Source organism: Haemaphysalis longicornis, unplaced genomic scaffold (assembly GCF_048455015.1).
Source record: "Haemaphysalis longicornis isolate Haplotype H1 unplaced genomic scaffold, Haemaphysalis longicornis Haplotype H1 scaffold_7, whole genome shotgun sequence".
In the NCBI taxonomy this organism is placed as follows: Eukaryota; Metazoa; Arthropoda; class Arachnida; order Ixodida; family Ixodidae; genus Haemaphysalis; species Haemaphysalis longicornis.
In genome coordinates, this window is record NW_027526422.1 from 125,465,479 (window position 1) to 125,480,992 (window position 15,514).

General features: G+C 47.0%; 1 protein-coding gene across 1 annotated transcript in view; it reads left to right on the plus strand.

Moving 5' to 3' along the window:
• LOC144146515 (uncharacterized) overlaps positions 1-15,514 on the plus strand; it is a 42,032-nt gene that overhangs the window by 13,125 nt on the left and 13,393 nt on the right. The window contains exons 3-4 of the mRNA XM_077678461.1: positions 6,690-6,765; positions 11,369-11,663. Of these exons, the coding sequence (XP_077534587.1) occupies positions 6,690-6,765; positions 11,369-11,663 (371 nt within the window). The remainder of the gene's footprint in view (positions 1-6,689; positions 6,766-11,368; positions 11,664-15,514) is intronic.

A 15,514-nucleotide genomic window follows, 5' to 3' on the forward strand; every position in this document is an offset into this window, starting at 1 on the left:
TTCGTTCCCTTACTTCACGCTGGGCGAGTTTTATTTATAGGGCGAGTTTTATTTTTATTTGGGTATATATTTGCATTTGTTACTTCTAGTTTTTAAAACCAATGATGTATGTACGTGTGCACTATTACAATGAGTAAATGCGCCAACTTTGCCAATTTAATTTTTCAGCAGGTATACGACCGTGTTAGGTGTTTGTGTTTTTGGTGATTTTTTTCCTTCCTTCTTTTTGTCGGGGTTGAGGGGGCTGTATGAGAATTTTTTTATTGCGTTAATTGGTTAGTTTCTTTGTACCTTTTGAATTTTTTGTTCATGTTCTCTTAACACATTTCTGAGCAATAATTTTCATTTACACTTTTATGGCTTAAATGCTACAACTGCGCCAAATATACAAGCCCTTACATTGTCGGTGCTGTTTACTTTTTCGTGTTTGTTTTCTGGGGTGTTTTATTTTTGTATGGATGGCCCGAGGGCGATGTTTAAGATTCATTTTTGATTATGATATTATGATAGTTCATTCATTTTTTTTACAAATTCTCTTCGCCCAATATCCCTCTACGAAATTAACAAGATTAAATTTGTTAACCTCACCCATCCCGGATTTTTCTGCAAATGCAAGGCGTTACATGCTTGGTGCAGCAGGATACGCAGCAAAAATTGCTTAGGTACTCCGAAAAACACCTATGGTACCACACATAGTTAATCCGTCCGTTAAATCGGGCAAAATTCGGTTTTTCCGCAGCCTCGTAAACCCTTGTCCGCGTTAAATAGACAGACAACCGATTATTGTCTAGTATATTTTCTTTATCCCAAATCAAAAGGAATCGCTTAAAACGCCTTAACCCGCAACGATTTTGCTGAGAGCGCCCTAGAACTTTTGAAATCGCAATTTTTAAATCTACCAGCCATATACGAGTCTCCCGCCACAAAGGCCCGCTGCCGACCATGACAGGGATCCGTGTGGCAACACACTCTTAACGGCACGTGAGATTAAAAGAAGTATTTAAACACTCCTCCCTCTTAAAAAAAAAAACAGCGCAACCTTTCCCATTACTTCTTGCGGTTTTTGAATGACGCGCTGATATCGGCGGAGTTTTTTGGACACGTAAGGTACTGTCAGGTTCAGACACCATGTGTCGCACCTTTCACACTTCAGAAAATTTTGAGCAAAATTAACATTATTTCCGCCTGTTCATTTAGAAATTTCTTACGATCCTCCCGCTATATGAAACGCTGGCTTTAATATGAGCTAGACGACATGCAATCCCCCAGAGTCGATTGTCTGTCCATTTAACTACCACTACGAAAAATTGCACGCTGACTCAACTGCAAGGCATGGTGGAAGGCGTCCAAACAAAGCAACGATAGTTAAGATACTGACGGACCCGTTCATTCTCTGTTTATTTTTTTTTATATTCGTGGGGTGGCCTCAGGTAATTAAGATTGGCACCGTTGCGAAGAAACCTTTATGACGGTGAACCAAGGTTGTCCATTCGTGATCCCGATTTACACTTACGCTTTGTTTATACACGTAGTTAGCTTTTGTGTAGAAGCATTCTCAAGGTGTCGCGTCGCCTTAGAGAAAAGTAATTCCGCGCTGTGGGAATCGCCTTGCCTCGAGCGGGGGACGGCCGAAGAAATGGGGTCGCGTTGGTGAGAGAATTACTACGCTCTGCTTCTAATTTGTTCCCTTCCCACATCTCTTCCTCTGACCTTTCTTTCGCTTTTTTCCGGCTCCGGACGCAGTTTATTGCCCGCGCGAACTAGCGGAGCCGTCGCGTCTTCCAACACGACACCGTCCTTCTCCCCCCTTTCCCTCGCGCTGTGCCCCAAGCGCGAAGAGTCATTGAGAAACAAGAAACGCCTCTGACGGGGCCTTATGCAGTGGTGTAGATATGCAACGCCGTTGGGCTAACCTATAGGAAGCTGTGGAGGGGAAAAGAAGACGGGGAAAGGTCACTGCTTGGCTGAGAAAACATTGCATTTGGGGGGGCTGGGGTGTAAACAGACGACCAAACAAACAATCAGGCAAACATGGCGATGGTTGAACGCGAAGCTTTCTAGTGAGGGATTCCTTGGTTGTCGTCTGAGTTTGTACTTTGACTCGTGGAGCTTTGAGTCTGAATCACTCGCTCGCAGTTTGTGCTTCTGATCGCAGCGGCTTCGACTCGACTTTTAAATGCAGAGCATTTCAGTAACTCACGATGTCACCCGCATTGGCGTCCGTAGTCCGCATCGCTCCCCGTCGGTCTGGCATTGGATTGGCTTGGCTTGGATTGGATTGGATTGGTTTGGATTTGGATTGGATTGGATTAAAGTGGATTGTGTTGGATTGTGTTGCGTCATAGCCGCGCCACGTTGCGTCATAGCCGCTCCACGTTTCGTCATAGCCGCGGCAGGGGGTTCACGGCACGTTTCACGTTTCACCATCGACTTCATCGACAATGTCTACGCGGGAAGAGAAGGCGGCGCGGCGGCGTGCTGCGGATGCTGAGCGCAAGCGCCGCAAGCGAGCCGCCGACGCCGAACTTCGCCAGCGAGAAGCCGCAGCCATTCGTGAACGTCGGGCGGCGATGCGGGAGGGAAAACAAGCACAAAAAGAACAGAACTCCTGCTGGCGCAGTTTCAGGCAGGGGGCGCGCGAGCACTGCGAAGGCGGGAAATTTGAAATGCGTCGGGTGGTAGCAGTGAGCGGATAACGGCGCTACAGCCCATTATGGCGAATCAGTGCTCTGCATTTCCAACAGTTTTCACGTGGAGTGGAACGGCTGTAACTTTTTTGCCATTTGATTTCTCACAAAAAAAGCTTCGCGTTCAACCAACATCGTCGTTGGACGGAAGGGGTGTATGATTTTTCCGTCTACTTTTGCACCCATCTCCAAATACAAACAGCTTCAACCGTGACGGAATGGCGCAATGGGTAGACGTCGGCTTCATAACGTGATGGATCCAGGTTCCGTCCCAACCACGGGAAGCGCTTTTTTCGTTCACTTCAACCACGGTCATCACCATCGTCAAAGAAAGTTGACTTTCCGGTAGTCCATTTTTGAAGCGACATAGGCCTTCAGTGAGACATGGAAACTTTAACAAACGATTAATGCGCACCACCCGATTTCGGAATTACCTCTCCTCGCCGTCGTAGAGCGATTTATACTTGTTAATAGATTAGATTTAGGGGAAATCACCAAGGTGGAGTAAGTTAATTTGTAGCCGTACGGCTGCATTGAGGCGGATGTTAAACTTTCCTTCGCGGATTTATACCTGGTTTTCCCGTACGCGCGCAGTGTTGCCCACTCAGAGAAGAGTGGCTTGAAGTTTAACAGAACCTCGTAAAGGCCACCGCGACCCCAAGCCACTCGGCGTGACTACGTGGCGGGGCGCGCAGTTTTCGTTTTTTTTTTTGTTTTTTGTTTTTTGTTTTTGCTTTTTGTTTTTTTCTGAGCGTGCGCACTCATGCGGGTGAACATGTAATTACGGGCGCGTTACCGCGGCCCCGTGAAGCGAAGCACCATGACTGCACTTCTTGTTCCATTGTGGCTTCTTGCTGCAACTACAACACCAGACAAATTCGAGCGTTCCGTGTTATTCTCAGCGATCAAATGGTTCAGGGCATTCGCTCGGTGTGATGCAAATTGCTGTGGCGTTTTCTAGGTGGCCGTTCTTACGTCCGCTCGCCTGGTGTGTGTACATTTTCTTGTAAGGCGCGAGAAATCTGTAGGCCGCACATTCCGCACAAGGGGACGATGCACAGCGGAATAATCTTTGCTGAGCATAGCTTTGTGGTCTTTTTTTTTTCGTAGTTCAAATGGCGACATACCCGTCGACGCGTCTTTCCATGCAGTGTTTATGCCCAGTGACCGCAAGTTTACGTGTATATCTTGATCCTGCCTAGTAAAAACCGTAGCATAGGCTTCAGACCCGTAGGAGACGCTCAATAACAGAACTTTGTGAACGTTTCAGATAGGCAACATTCCTAATTAAAAAGGGCACCCTAAGTTTAAAGCTTGTCGCTGCCAATTGCGGCAATACTAAAGGACGCTACTAAAGCACCAGCGGACCATGTCCCTTGCGTCACGAGCTTCGATTGCAATGAGTTACGCTAGAAAGTGTCTCAGATTCGCCCCGGCATCAAACAATTAATAACCTCGGCCCAGATTAACGAGCCTGTTGGCAGGTGAGGTGCCGTAAGAACATTTCGTGATTTATCTAGCATCACCTCCCTAATCGCGCACTGACCGACCATATACGTGGTTGCAGGGCTAGTCACAAACTGCTCCTCACGTAAGTGTGAAAAGTTTTGTGAATGTGAGCCAATCAATCCAGAAAAAAAAATAACCTTCGTTCTGAAGACCAACTCAGCTGTTGTCAGCGGGACGGTGACATCACTTTCGCAAAGGCCTCCCGGAGTGCCCTACCTTAAGCCAAAGGTCCCTAGCATCAGCACGACTGCCGTAAACAACACGAAAGTGACTGCGGGGTTTAACACGTAGCGGCACCTGGGCTGTAAGCCGCGCCGTAGTAGAGGGCTCCGGATTAATTTTGAACACTTGGAGATCTTTAAGGTGCCCTGAAATCTCGACACACGGACGTTTTTGCTTCTCGCCTGCACTAGTAGAGCGGTCACTGCTTCCGGGAATCAAACCCGAGTCCTTGCACGCTACAAAAGTCGTTACGTGTGCGCACACTGGAATATTTCAGAAATCTTTGCCAGTTGTAATGCGAAAGAACCAAGGAGGATATAAAGATTCTAAAGATTTTTATATCCTCCTTTGAAGAACGGAGATCGCACGGCCCCGCACTCTTAAGAACACTAACAAGTTACTTGTCGCCGTATCCACTGGGTACTTAGTGCTTTTACTAACTTGCCATGCATATCTCAGTAAAAAGCTACGCGTGAAAATGTGGATCGGCTGAGCACGAAGCACGACGGACACACATCAACACGCACTAATCACGCTTAGACAACCAATGCATTGAGCAAGAAAACGAACGGTATGCACGGCGAGAGGGAGTATAACTCCGTCACCGCAGAAATACATCTGTTGTTCTTGCTTTTATAGCCAGCAGCGGAAAGCCCCGGGCTTGTCGCAAAAATCAAACATTTTAGCGGCAATTTTAGAATTATGCATTCTAATGTGAGCATATACAGGTCAGCATGTGGATTTGCAAAAACTGTTTAGTTGTGATTTGGAGTGGGAAATGTGCTGCAGTTATTATGTTAAATAATTCATAGAATTTCGTTTCTATCAGCCATTATTAAGCAAGCAGCATACTAAGTGCACGGTCTAGACTAGTAACGATGGCGTTTTGGTTCCATACTTAGGGGCAGGACCTACGTACCGTTCTAGAGGTGGTAGTAAGGAGTTCGTAAGGAGTTAGTAAATACAACTCGTTACTATCTTTTTTACTAGCATTTTTGTTAAAGTGACTTGTGCGAAAGCGGGTCACCGAGAACCCCGTTGCCTCGCTCTTGTTGTGTAGTCGGATATAGTGCTAATTCAGTTTTAAACATTCACCAACACCAACTGCAGCGATTGTTCATTTCGCTCCAACTAATTTAATGTTAATTCACGTTGCGGGGCTTCGGTGCTGACTATAGGCTACAAAAGTGACCGCCAAGTCATCATTTCGGGATATCAGTCACGGACGATCGCCGATGCGCGTGTTTTCATTAAGACCCCTAGGTCATTTTTTAAAATACCTTGTAGAACCTACAGCGGTTGCCTTCCGTTTTGAATAAAATAGTAAATAATAGAGTACTAATGAGCAATTCGTCAATTATTTGCGATTGTTAATCGCTTTTATTGATCATCTATACCATCCAGCGCATTCGTCTGAACCAATGGATAAAATGTTACACATTGGCGAAAACTAGAAATTGAAAAGTTACCACTGTACCTGTTTTCCAGCGCAGCCTCAACTGACGTGTCTTTCGAACCGTATTCCACGGGCATATTCCAATACCTAAGACAATACCGTATTTTCGCGCGTATAATCCGTTCCTGCATATAATCCCCACACGCACTTTGATCCAGCTGGAAAAGAAAAAAAAAAATCATCGCGATTGCCCGCACATTGCCCGCACAGCGGTGCGTGTGTCTAGTCTGCCATTTGTCCTGTCTTTAGCGATGTTTTTCTCTTTAAGTATCGTGTACCAACTGGCCTGCGTTACCCGCATTTTACCGCACATTTGATACAGAAAAGGCTGCACCGAAGCTACTGCTCAAGCAACACGTCACATACTATGTAGACAGAAAAAGCGTATACTCAGCAGGCAGAATACACTGACTGCAAGGCGAAAGCCCCAATTCCATAATAAAATTGTTTGAGTGCGCTCGTGCTTGTTTTTTCTTCCTTGTCCTTGTATGTTTTGCGCAATCGCTGCCATGGAAGGCTTAGTCAGTGTTACTGCGTAGGAGCTTCACGGCACAACGCGCATTGCCGTGAAACTGCACTAAAGGAAAAACCCCGCGTTTTATCCGCGCCCCTAACTTGCCACTAAAATATTTGCATTTGTGGTACGGGTTAGACGCGCCAAAATGCGGTAACACTGGGACCGAAACCTGCATCCTATAGCGTACGGTTTGAAAGCAGTTGAAGCACCTTCTAAAAATACTTGCCAGCCATATTCGGAGCGTAATTTTCTTCCGGTCGCACAAGCGATGACGGAGGCTTCTAATTAATTATCGCAGGGGAACCGGAAGAGTACACCGTCGAAGAAGACGACGACGACGATGACGATGACAGCTATGTGGAGACGGAGGAAAAGTAAGCTTCACATATATGTGAAGGCCAATAATCACCATTTTCAGGGGACCCTTTTAGCCCACGGACCACGCACCACGTGAAGCGAGTGGGTAGCTGATGTTGTCCGCAGTTTAAACAAGTGGCTCTTACAATTGAGCCTCGGCGAAAACTTTCGGCGCTGGGTTTAAAATCTTGAACGCGTAACTTTCGCTACTGTACAGTTGTATTTACGGCTGGTTTAGAAGCACTGCGCTGTGAGTTTTGGGAGAACCAGGTTTATAAGTTTAGTCTGGTCTGTTCCCAGGGCCGTGTGAAAGGTTGCTAAAGTACGCTTTCTTAGTTATTCGTTCGGCGGAGAGTTCCTAAGGTGCTAGACGACGACGACGATTCATGGGACTAACTGGATCTTGAGGTCATATATATTAGCCTTTCGCACGGCGAGTGAATGGCAAAGCACATCTTTGTTTAAATGAATTGTGCGTCGACTTGACCCTAGATGGCTCAGCGTAAAAAGATCTCAAGGTATCGCGAGTAAAAACTACGTCTAATGCAGCGTCGCCTTCAATTGCAGGCGTGTCATATTAGAGAGTTATAGCAGAGCAGAGAACCGGTCCCGGTACGGTACCTGGTAGCCGACCGGCACCACTGCGCGTGCTCAGAGGGGGAGAGACCGGCTCGGCGCATGTGCAAGTGCACCTACCGTGTACCGGGGGCACCGCACCGGGACCGGTTCTATGTTCTTCTACAGCTCTGTATTAAAGCGCTCGTCAGGCAGCAGTTTTCGTTGCCAACACTAGAGCTTGCCCTTTGCACCAAGAAGAATGCCTCTACACATCCAGTTGCTTCTGCAGGTAGCACCGTCTAGCATATTCTTGGACAGGTACTCTAGCGATGCTTCCAGGATTGAAACAACTCTTCCTCGTTTTTTTTTGTTCCAGCCCACTCCTAATTACGGGAAGAACTAATTATGGCTTCATTTCCAGCCCCAACATGTAAGACACCCACGTGACATTCGTTAAGCTCTTAACACAGCGCATTTATTGTAAGCACAAAATCATGCGTGAGCCCTTGTACGTAGGGGCCGCGGGGATTTTTAGCTTCCGATGTAATGCTGTATGCTAGCCTGTTCGATACACATGTATTGATTCCTCGAAGCGAGGCGCCCAGCTCTAGATAATGGAAATCAACGCCTTATCGCGGATGTACCTGTTTTGGCTTCAAATGAAGGCGAAGGAAAATACGTCTACGCCGTTCGATCCGCCGTAGGACAGGACCCACTCCTCCCACCAGGAATTTGATGAAAAAAACTCTGGGCCCGGGAAAATTTTGTGGGGCCACGAAGACAAAAACCCATGTTTGTTTCATTAGAAAGAATGATTTGTCCAGATTGCAATGATCATCAATTTTATCGAGGACTCAAACAAATAAGCGAGATATTAAAAAAAAACAAAAACAGATGATGCAGTGGCGATACGTAAGCCACTTTCGGGCGATTTATCTATGACGTCACAGAATCTTGTTCGTGCTAATTGTGGCCGCCTATCTGTTCCACCGCTAGTGTCCTATAATTTAGCGGTCTGTCGTGCGGGGGAAAAACCAATGGAGAGCGCGCGTCCCTTTTGTGATGATGTAATTGTATGGAGCGCAGGCGGTCCCGATAGAACTCCTGTTGCAGCCAGCGCCACCTATAAGTTTTTGAATCAAACTAAACAGTTACTTGACGTTTTTATTAATACTTTATGCCATAAAATAATGAAATAACACTATTTAGGGCAATAAATGACGGTTTATTTAAGAAACAAAACTCCTGAAAACGACTGGTAAGCAGCTGCCGCCAGGGGCGCTGCTTACAACAGGAGTTCCTCAGCTGAAATCTTCATCACAAAAGGGACCCCCCTAAGCGGCCCCGAACGACGCACCTTTCTCTCACTACACTGTACCACTACCAAAAAACGTGACTGGGCGATTGTAGGGGGGCCTCTAGTGAATGGGGATTCTAGCCCCATACTACGGCCCTCTGCCCTGTAGTTACTGTACCGCGAAATTTGAATTTATAAAAAATTGTCTTGCATTTTTTAACGTTTAAAGTAACGTCTTCCGTAGCTGGAAAGGCGCTGAGTGAGCTAAGAAAAGACAGTTCTTTCAAAGTGAACGATGTTGCATTTTGTCTTCAAGGATCTTCAGGCTAGTGGTTTAGCGTGCGGAGCTAGCTGCCACCCGTACCGTGTGTTTTTGCGAGTGTTTTAAAATGTTTTTAAGTGAAAACGCCTGTTTTTAATAGCACGCTTGGTTTGGTAGGGTGGGCAAGGTTGCGAGGATTAGATATTTTTTTCATAAGGAATTTATTGAGAAATAATTAGACAAATAACGTGCCGTGTTAAATATCACACCGCGGATAATTTGCTACTATATATGATTTGCACGGCGGTACTGGAAGATGGGATTACAACCCCCCAAGGTGGGTTTGCTAAGTTTTTACGGTGAGTTAAGAAATGTGCAAGTCCGATTTTATACAACGAGTGTGAATGCTTCCGCGTAGTCGAAGTGAACAGTTACATGTTCCGCGAAAATGCCAAAGTGGTGGGTGTAGTTATGACCGTGACGTTAGAACGATCTTGCAAGAAGAGGTGAAGGCATATTTCACGAGTTCGCGCAGTGTACGCCCTTACTGGGCGGTGGCCGCGGCACAATTATTGATCCGAGACCGACACAGCGACCTAAAGTTTCTTTATTAGTTTGCCCAGCAAAGACTCTCCTATATGATTAACGGGAATTAAGTACCGACTGGCACATCGGAGGCGACGCCAACGCTTACTGCGGCTGCCGGCTTGCACCGTGCTCTTCTTTGGCCCCCTCCCAGCCCGATGCCTTGGTATACGTCTGATTCCAAACAGTATTTGCGACTAAGGCGCATCCCGCGCCCGTATATGAATGTGAAGCCTGTCGGAGACTCGTAAGCCCTAACTGTATCCTTACAAAAATTAAGCTGGGTTAACACAAACGCAACGCTTAAAAGCTGGCGAATGGAAACGTGGTGCTTCTGTTAGCGTTCACTAGACTTACCCGAATGTAGTGTCTAGTCAAGCACTGGCTACACAGCTTAGATTATACTGTATACAGTCAAACCCGTTTATAGCGAACTGCAATATGCACCGCGATTAGTTCGATATATCCAATAGTTCGATATAGCCGAACCCGCCTATAACGAGCTTATTGTTACGAGTTCGCAATCCGCGGGAGCCCCCCCCCCCCCCCCCCCCCCTCTTCCTAACTCTGGCATCCGCGTATGCAGCAACGAACACAGTACAGTAGCCATCACCATAGCAAAATAATCCATTTATTGCAAGTAATAAAGCTACTTTCCGCCTTAACTGCCCATGTTGCCAAAAAAAGCGGTGATTTTTTATTTCACTTTCCCTTTGGCGGCTTCAACTAGCATAGCATTCTCTACACAAAACATTGTTTGCACCAGTTCGAGTCCGCGTCTTAAAAAATCTAAAGTATTGGCGGAGCACATCGACTGCCGGAAGCGCTTCAATATAAGCGTCGGATTGATTTCACTCACGACATCATCGGGAACGTTGGCGAGCTCTTCCCACAGTTCACCGATGCTGCTATCTTGGTCCGGACTCGCTTACTGCGGGGGGGGGGGGGGGGGTTCCGTCGCGAGTCCCGCGCGTCGGAAACAGTTACGGAAAGTATTGGGCGTCACGTCGCTCCGTGCCAACGTTTATAGAAAGTATCTATAAACGTTGGCTCCATGCGAGGCGCAATGTCTTCAGTCGCGGCTCTTGCTCCGTGGTCGCGGCCAATCCACATCTCAATCGCCGCTCCGAGATCGTGCATTTCGGCGGCCATTCTAGGCGCCCAGAGTTCGATATATCGGATGTGAACTTCGTTATAAGGAATATGTTTCCCATGTATTTCCGTAACTGAATTATTTTTGTTCGATATATAGCATAATTCGCTCTATCCGGGTTCGTCATAGCCGGGTTTGACTGTACTCGTGCCTTTTAACGCACCCAGGTCAAAGGTAATGGCTATTTTGTTTTGTGTGCTCACCCACCAAAGAAAGCCGCGAGCATTTGAACCTCTGAGGGCGCGTTACAATTTCCCCGTTAGAAGGCTTCGTTGCCGTCTTCGCGGACAGCCCGCCATGTTCAGCCCCGTTCCAATTCGAATGAAGCAGTCAACAGAGACTGCTTCGAGGAGCAGGCATCAGTCAGCAACGATGCAGGCTACCTTTGTCTGAACTAATCAGTGACGCCAACGCCACATTTTTTGCGTATTAATGCAGCAAAAACACTTGTTCATTTATTGAAATGTTCAGTATAATTTAGCAGCGGTGAAGGTGATTTTATTTAATTTTGAAATCACGTAATGTTTGTAATAATGAGAGTAATATAATTTACGAAACCAACGGCTTGTGTTCCTCAGCATGTCGGCTACGAGGTTGTCGTCTGCGTTGGTGTTGCGTTCGGGACCGCTGCGCCATCCCTATACTTATTCCTCTAGACGCCTAGTTATACTGCTTCGTGACTTTCTACAAAGCTGTCCGTGAAATGGAACACAGCCTAAGGAAGTTCAGGGTCAGAGCGAAGTTCTCCTCGTTCGCCCAACGCAGTAGCCTGGCGGATGACAGCAGCTACCAGGCCTTGGACGGCTACTACTCGCACAAGTTCCTCCAGGACCTGCTGGCCCGTATGGCCACCGAGCCCCGCTACGCCTCCCCGGACGCTCAGGGCGACACCCGCCGGGAGCTTCTGGACCCGGCCCTCGTCAAGGACTACGTGGCGCACGCCACCAGGGTGTACGAGACGTACGTCCGTCACATCGACGGCCTCGGCCTCGTCGTGACCAAGAAGCTTGAGGACGTGCGAGAGAAGGCCATGACACTGGACCTCGCCAGGAAGATTCAGGTGCGCTGGTGTCTGTCGTGCTGCCTACTACACACTCTACATAAAGGGGCTAACTCGTCCTATAGATGGTATTCACTGAAAAGTTTAGCTGTCCATTTCTTCGCTTGGCAACGCGCGGCTTGTGCCGCTGCGCCCGCACCTCGCAAAAAAAACAAACAAAAAAAAAACACTGGCGTTCATGTACATGAACATTGAACATGTAACGCTGAACGCATATCACCAGTATATCGGAAACGGAGCCTATGACCAGAAGTGATTGATTTGATTATGAGGTTTAACGCGCCAACGCCCAGTCGATGAGGCGCGCTGCAGTGGAGGGCTCCGAATCAATTTTGACCACCGAGGTATCTTTAACGTGCGCCAATATCTCCAACTCACGGGCGTTGTCGCTTTTCGCCTCCGTCAGTAAAGCGGCCGCCGCGGCCGTGAAACTCAGCAGCCCAACGCTTTAATTAGCCATTGAGCCACTGCGGCGGGTGCGACCAGAAGTCCCTGCTGGTGAAATCGGTTAACGCACGGTACTTCTACGGCAGTGTTCGTGAGCCATACCGGGGCTGCGAGTTGGAGCCTCACCTGGGGAACACTGTATTCGTATTTGTTCCCCCTAGAAATCGCTAGCGTGGCCCTATTTGCCACATTTGCCGCTGTCACCGCTTCCGCAAGCAAATCTGCAGCTACTAAAACGGCCGCAATGGTGTGCTATTGATTCATAACCAGAAAATCGTGTATTTTGTGTGTTTTGTGTTCAACTATAGCATCGTGGACGTTTCAAACGGGCATGATCGACCGTAACGGCTAGAACAAGCAGACAGATACATCCATGAGATAAAACAAGGCTCCTCTCGCGTGTACCATTTGCGCCACCGCTGACCGTGTCTCGTGTTCGTTGTGAAATTCCTACCGTCCTTTCACTTTCTAATGCTTTATATTGCCGCATGCTTTCATGCCTACGCGTAGTGGAAAACCCCTGGAGCTGGAAAACCCCTCTGATGCGCATTCGGGCGTGCGTTCGCACGCGTTTTTTAAAGTGGAATCTTTCATTGTGGGACCTAAGGCGTCCTATAAAAAATCTAATGCATTTTCCCATAGACCGGTTGGTCGACCGAATAGCTCCGATAAAATATCTGGACACATGGCGCGTGCGTAAAACCGGGCTTTCATTGTGCCAAAGCGGTTGTTGCTGGAAAATCGCGCTGAAGGAACGGTTCTGGATAAGACAATACACACATCGATTATGAAGGAGTGCCATAGTGCGCCTTTATTTATTATTTATTTATTTATTTTATTTTATTTTTACATGCTCCAGCCCTTCTTAGGGCTATTGCAGGAGTGGACATACAAATGATCAAGTGATAAAAATTAGGAACAAAAACACGAACGTATGGCACAGATTGTCTGGTTCACAATACTACACAAGATACAGAATGAGCAAAGGCAAGATCAAAGAAGATAACATAGAAATAAGATAACATAAAAGAAGATAACATAGAAATCTCTACTTAACATGCATGTGATATTGCACTCAGAATCTGATCTAAAGGGAGCCCGCGAGTATCACCGGGTAGCGAGGTCCAGAACTCAATAGTCAAAGGAAAAAAACGATATTTCAACAAATCAGTTTTGGCGTGAAATGGAGTAATATTTAGCGCATGTTGGCTTCTGGTGTGAACAGAGGGTGGTGTGGCAAACTGCAGATACCCGTGAAGCGACGGCAAGCGCGGCGAATTATTCAAGGTGTGTAGGAATTTTAAGCTTTCTGAATGGCGCCGAGCAGATAACGGAGTTAAACCCGAAGGGCTAAGTTGGACGTAGGCGAAAAATCGCGGTCATATCTTCGGCAGATAAAACGGACTGCTTTTTTTTTGTATGGATTCTAATTTTGCAATGTCGGACGCTTTGTGTGGATTCCAAATGACAGAACCGTATTCGAGTAATGGCCGTACTACAGTTTTAAAAGTTAATAGCTTGGTCTCTTTTTGTGCTACACGGAGAACGTGCTGTAGGTAACCTAATCTCTTCAGGGCTTTGTTATATGTGATATCAACGTGCTTGGACGAGGACATGTTATGAGTGAAATGAAGGCCGAGGTACTTATGTTCCATTTTTCTTTCTAAATGACAACCATCGAATGAGTAGGGAAATAGATGAGCGGATGGCCGAGTAGAAAATGTCATGCACACAGTTTTTTTGCAAATTTACATTCATTTGCCAGGTTTGGCACCAAGTACAAAAACTGGAAAATTAATTGTTCAGCTTTGCGTGATCCTCAGCAGAAGCAATTTTGTGATAATCTACGCAGTCATCGGCGTATAGCCTAACCTGAGACGTTATCTCATAAGCCATGTATTGGTGTACATTTAGATCGTTCGTGGATGCGCTCACTTAGTGCGCGAAAAATCGTCGCAATGGGTTCGTTCTTCTTAGTCGTTGATGGTGTGTCGACTAATTGGCAGCAGTTTCCGCGAAGGGTGGAAAGCAGTTTTGGCGAAGGGCGCGACACGCGCTTTTAACGCAGTTTTGGTTTAGTAAAGCTTTCGCGCTTCTATCAACTTTCTTCGGGAAGGAAAGGTAAAGTTGAGGAAAGGATAGTAAAGGGACGTGCACTCACACGTTGCCATTCGCTTCGACAATATAAAGGGAGCTAATGTGTACAGCTTTTCTCGTAAGCCAGAACTTTGACAGGTGGGCTCTGAAACACGCTTAGGGTGGCAACGAGGCGGAGGGAACCGAAGCCTAAATACTATGCGTTAATTCTGTTGCGATAAAGCCGGTTCGATTTTTGTGACTGCGGGCCAGATGCTCAGACTTGAGTGGCGCAAAGTACAGATCAAGAACTTTGGCGTCTGCAGTGAGCTAAGATTTCATGACAGTTGTTTACGACTGGTTAGAAATAATGAGCGCCAATAACGGGGTCAACGGAAGAAAAACGCACGAAACGAGCGCCGACAATCAACTAAGGTAATTATTGTGACGATAATGCGCACTAAACAGCGATAAAATGTTAATGGGGAAAACACATGACGCGCCGGTTGTTGGTGACAGGGGAAGCGACCACCCGGAAAAAGTGACACGTCTATATCAGAGCGCTTTCGCCGAAAGGTACAAGTTTTAGAATTCGTTGCAGAAAATACAGTGGACAGTCACCGCGCGGTTTGTTCCTCTCGCCCCTGTTATTTGCGCTGTTTTTCCTAACCCGTTACCCTCGGCAATACTTTCACAAAGGCGTTACCCGTTTTTCATTTCATTCCGTTTCATCTTATTACTCTAAAGGTCCTAGGAGGGACATTACATAAAGGGTGGGGTTACAAAAACACATGAAAAAGTCCGTGAGTGAGCTTGAGATACGCAGAAAGGCGAAAATCTAGAACGCCCGTGAATTCGAGATTTGGGCGCTCGTTAAGTATCACCAGGCGGTCCTAATTAATCTAGAACCGACAGCTCCAGATTACCGAAAGCTCAGATTACGGCGTAAGACTATGTTGCCCCACGCTCGTGTGCCTGAGTCGGCCATTTTTACTCTGACTCGCCGTCCAAGCGCACCCGAGGCCTGGCCTGAGTTATCGGCCTGCTGTTTACGCCTGCGTTTAGCAGGACGCAGCAATGTTGTGAGTGCTTGGTGAAACGAAAGTGCACTGTAGCGAGTCTTAGGTTGTTGTCTCACCGGGAAAGGTCGACGGCTGTGGAAGAGGCTAGGAGTCAGCCTATGGTCCACGTATACAGGGAGACAGCGAGGTGCTATCGAGAGGATACGCAGGGACCTCCTGACCCAAACCCCAAAATTTACGCTGGAGCAGCAAGCAATTTATCGACAAAGACAACCGGGGTCCTTCCCTCAACCCCGCTTACACAAT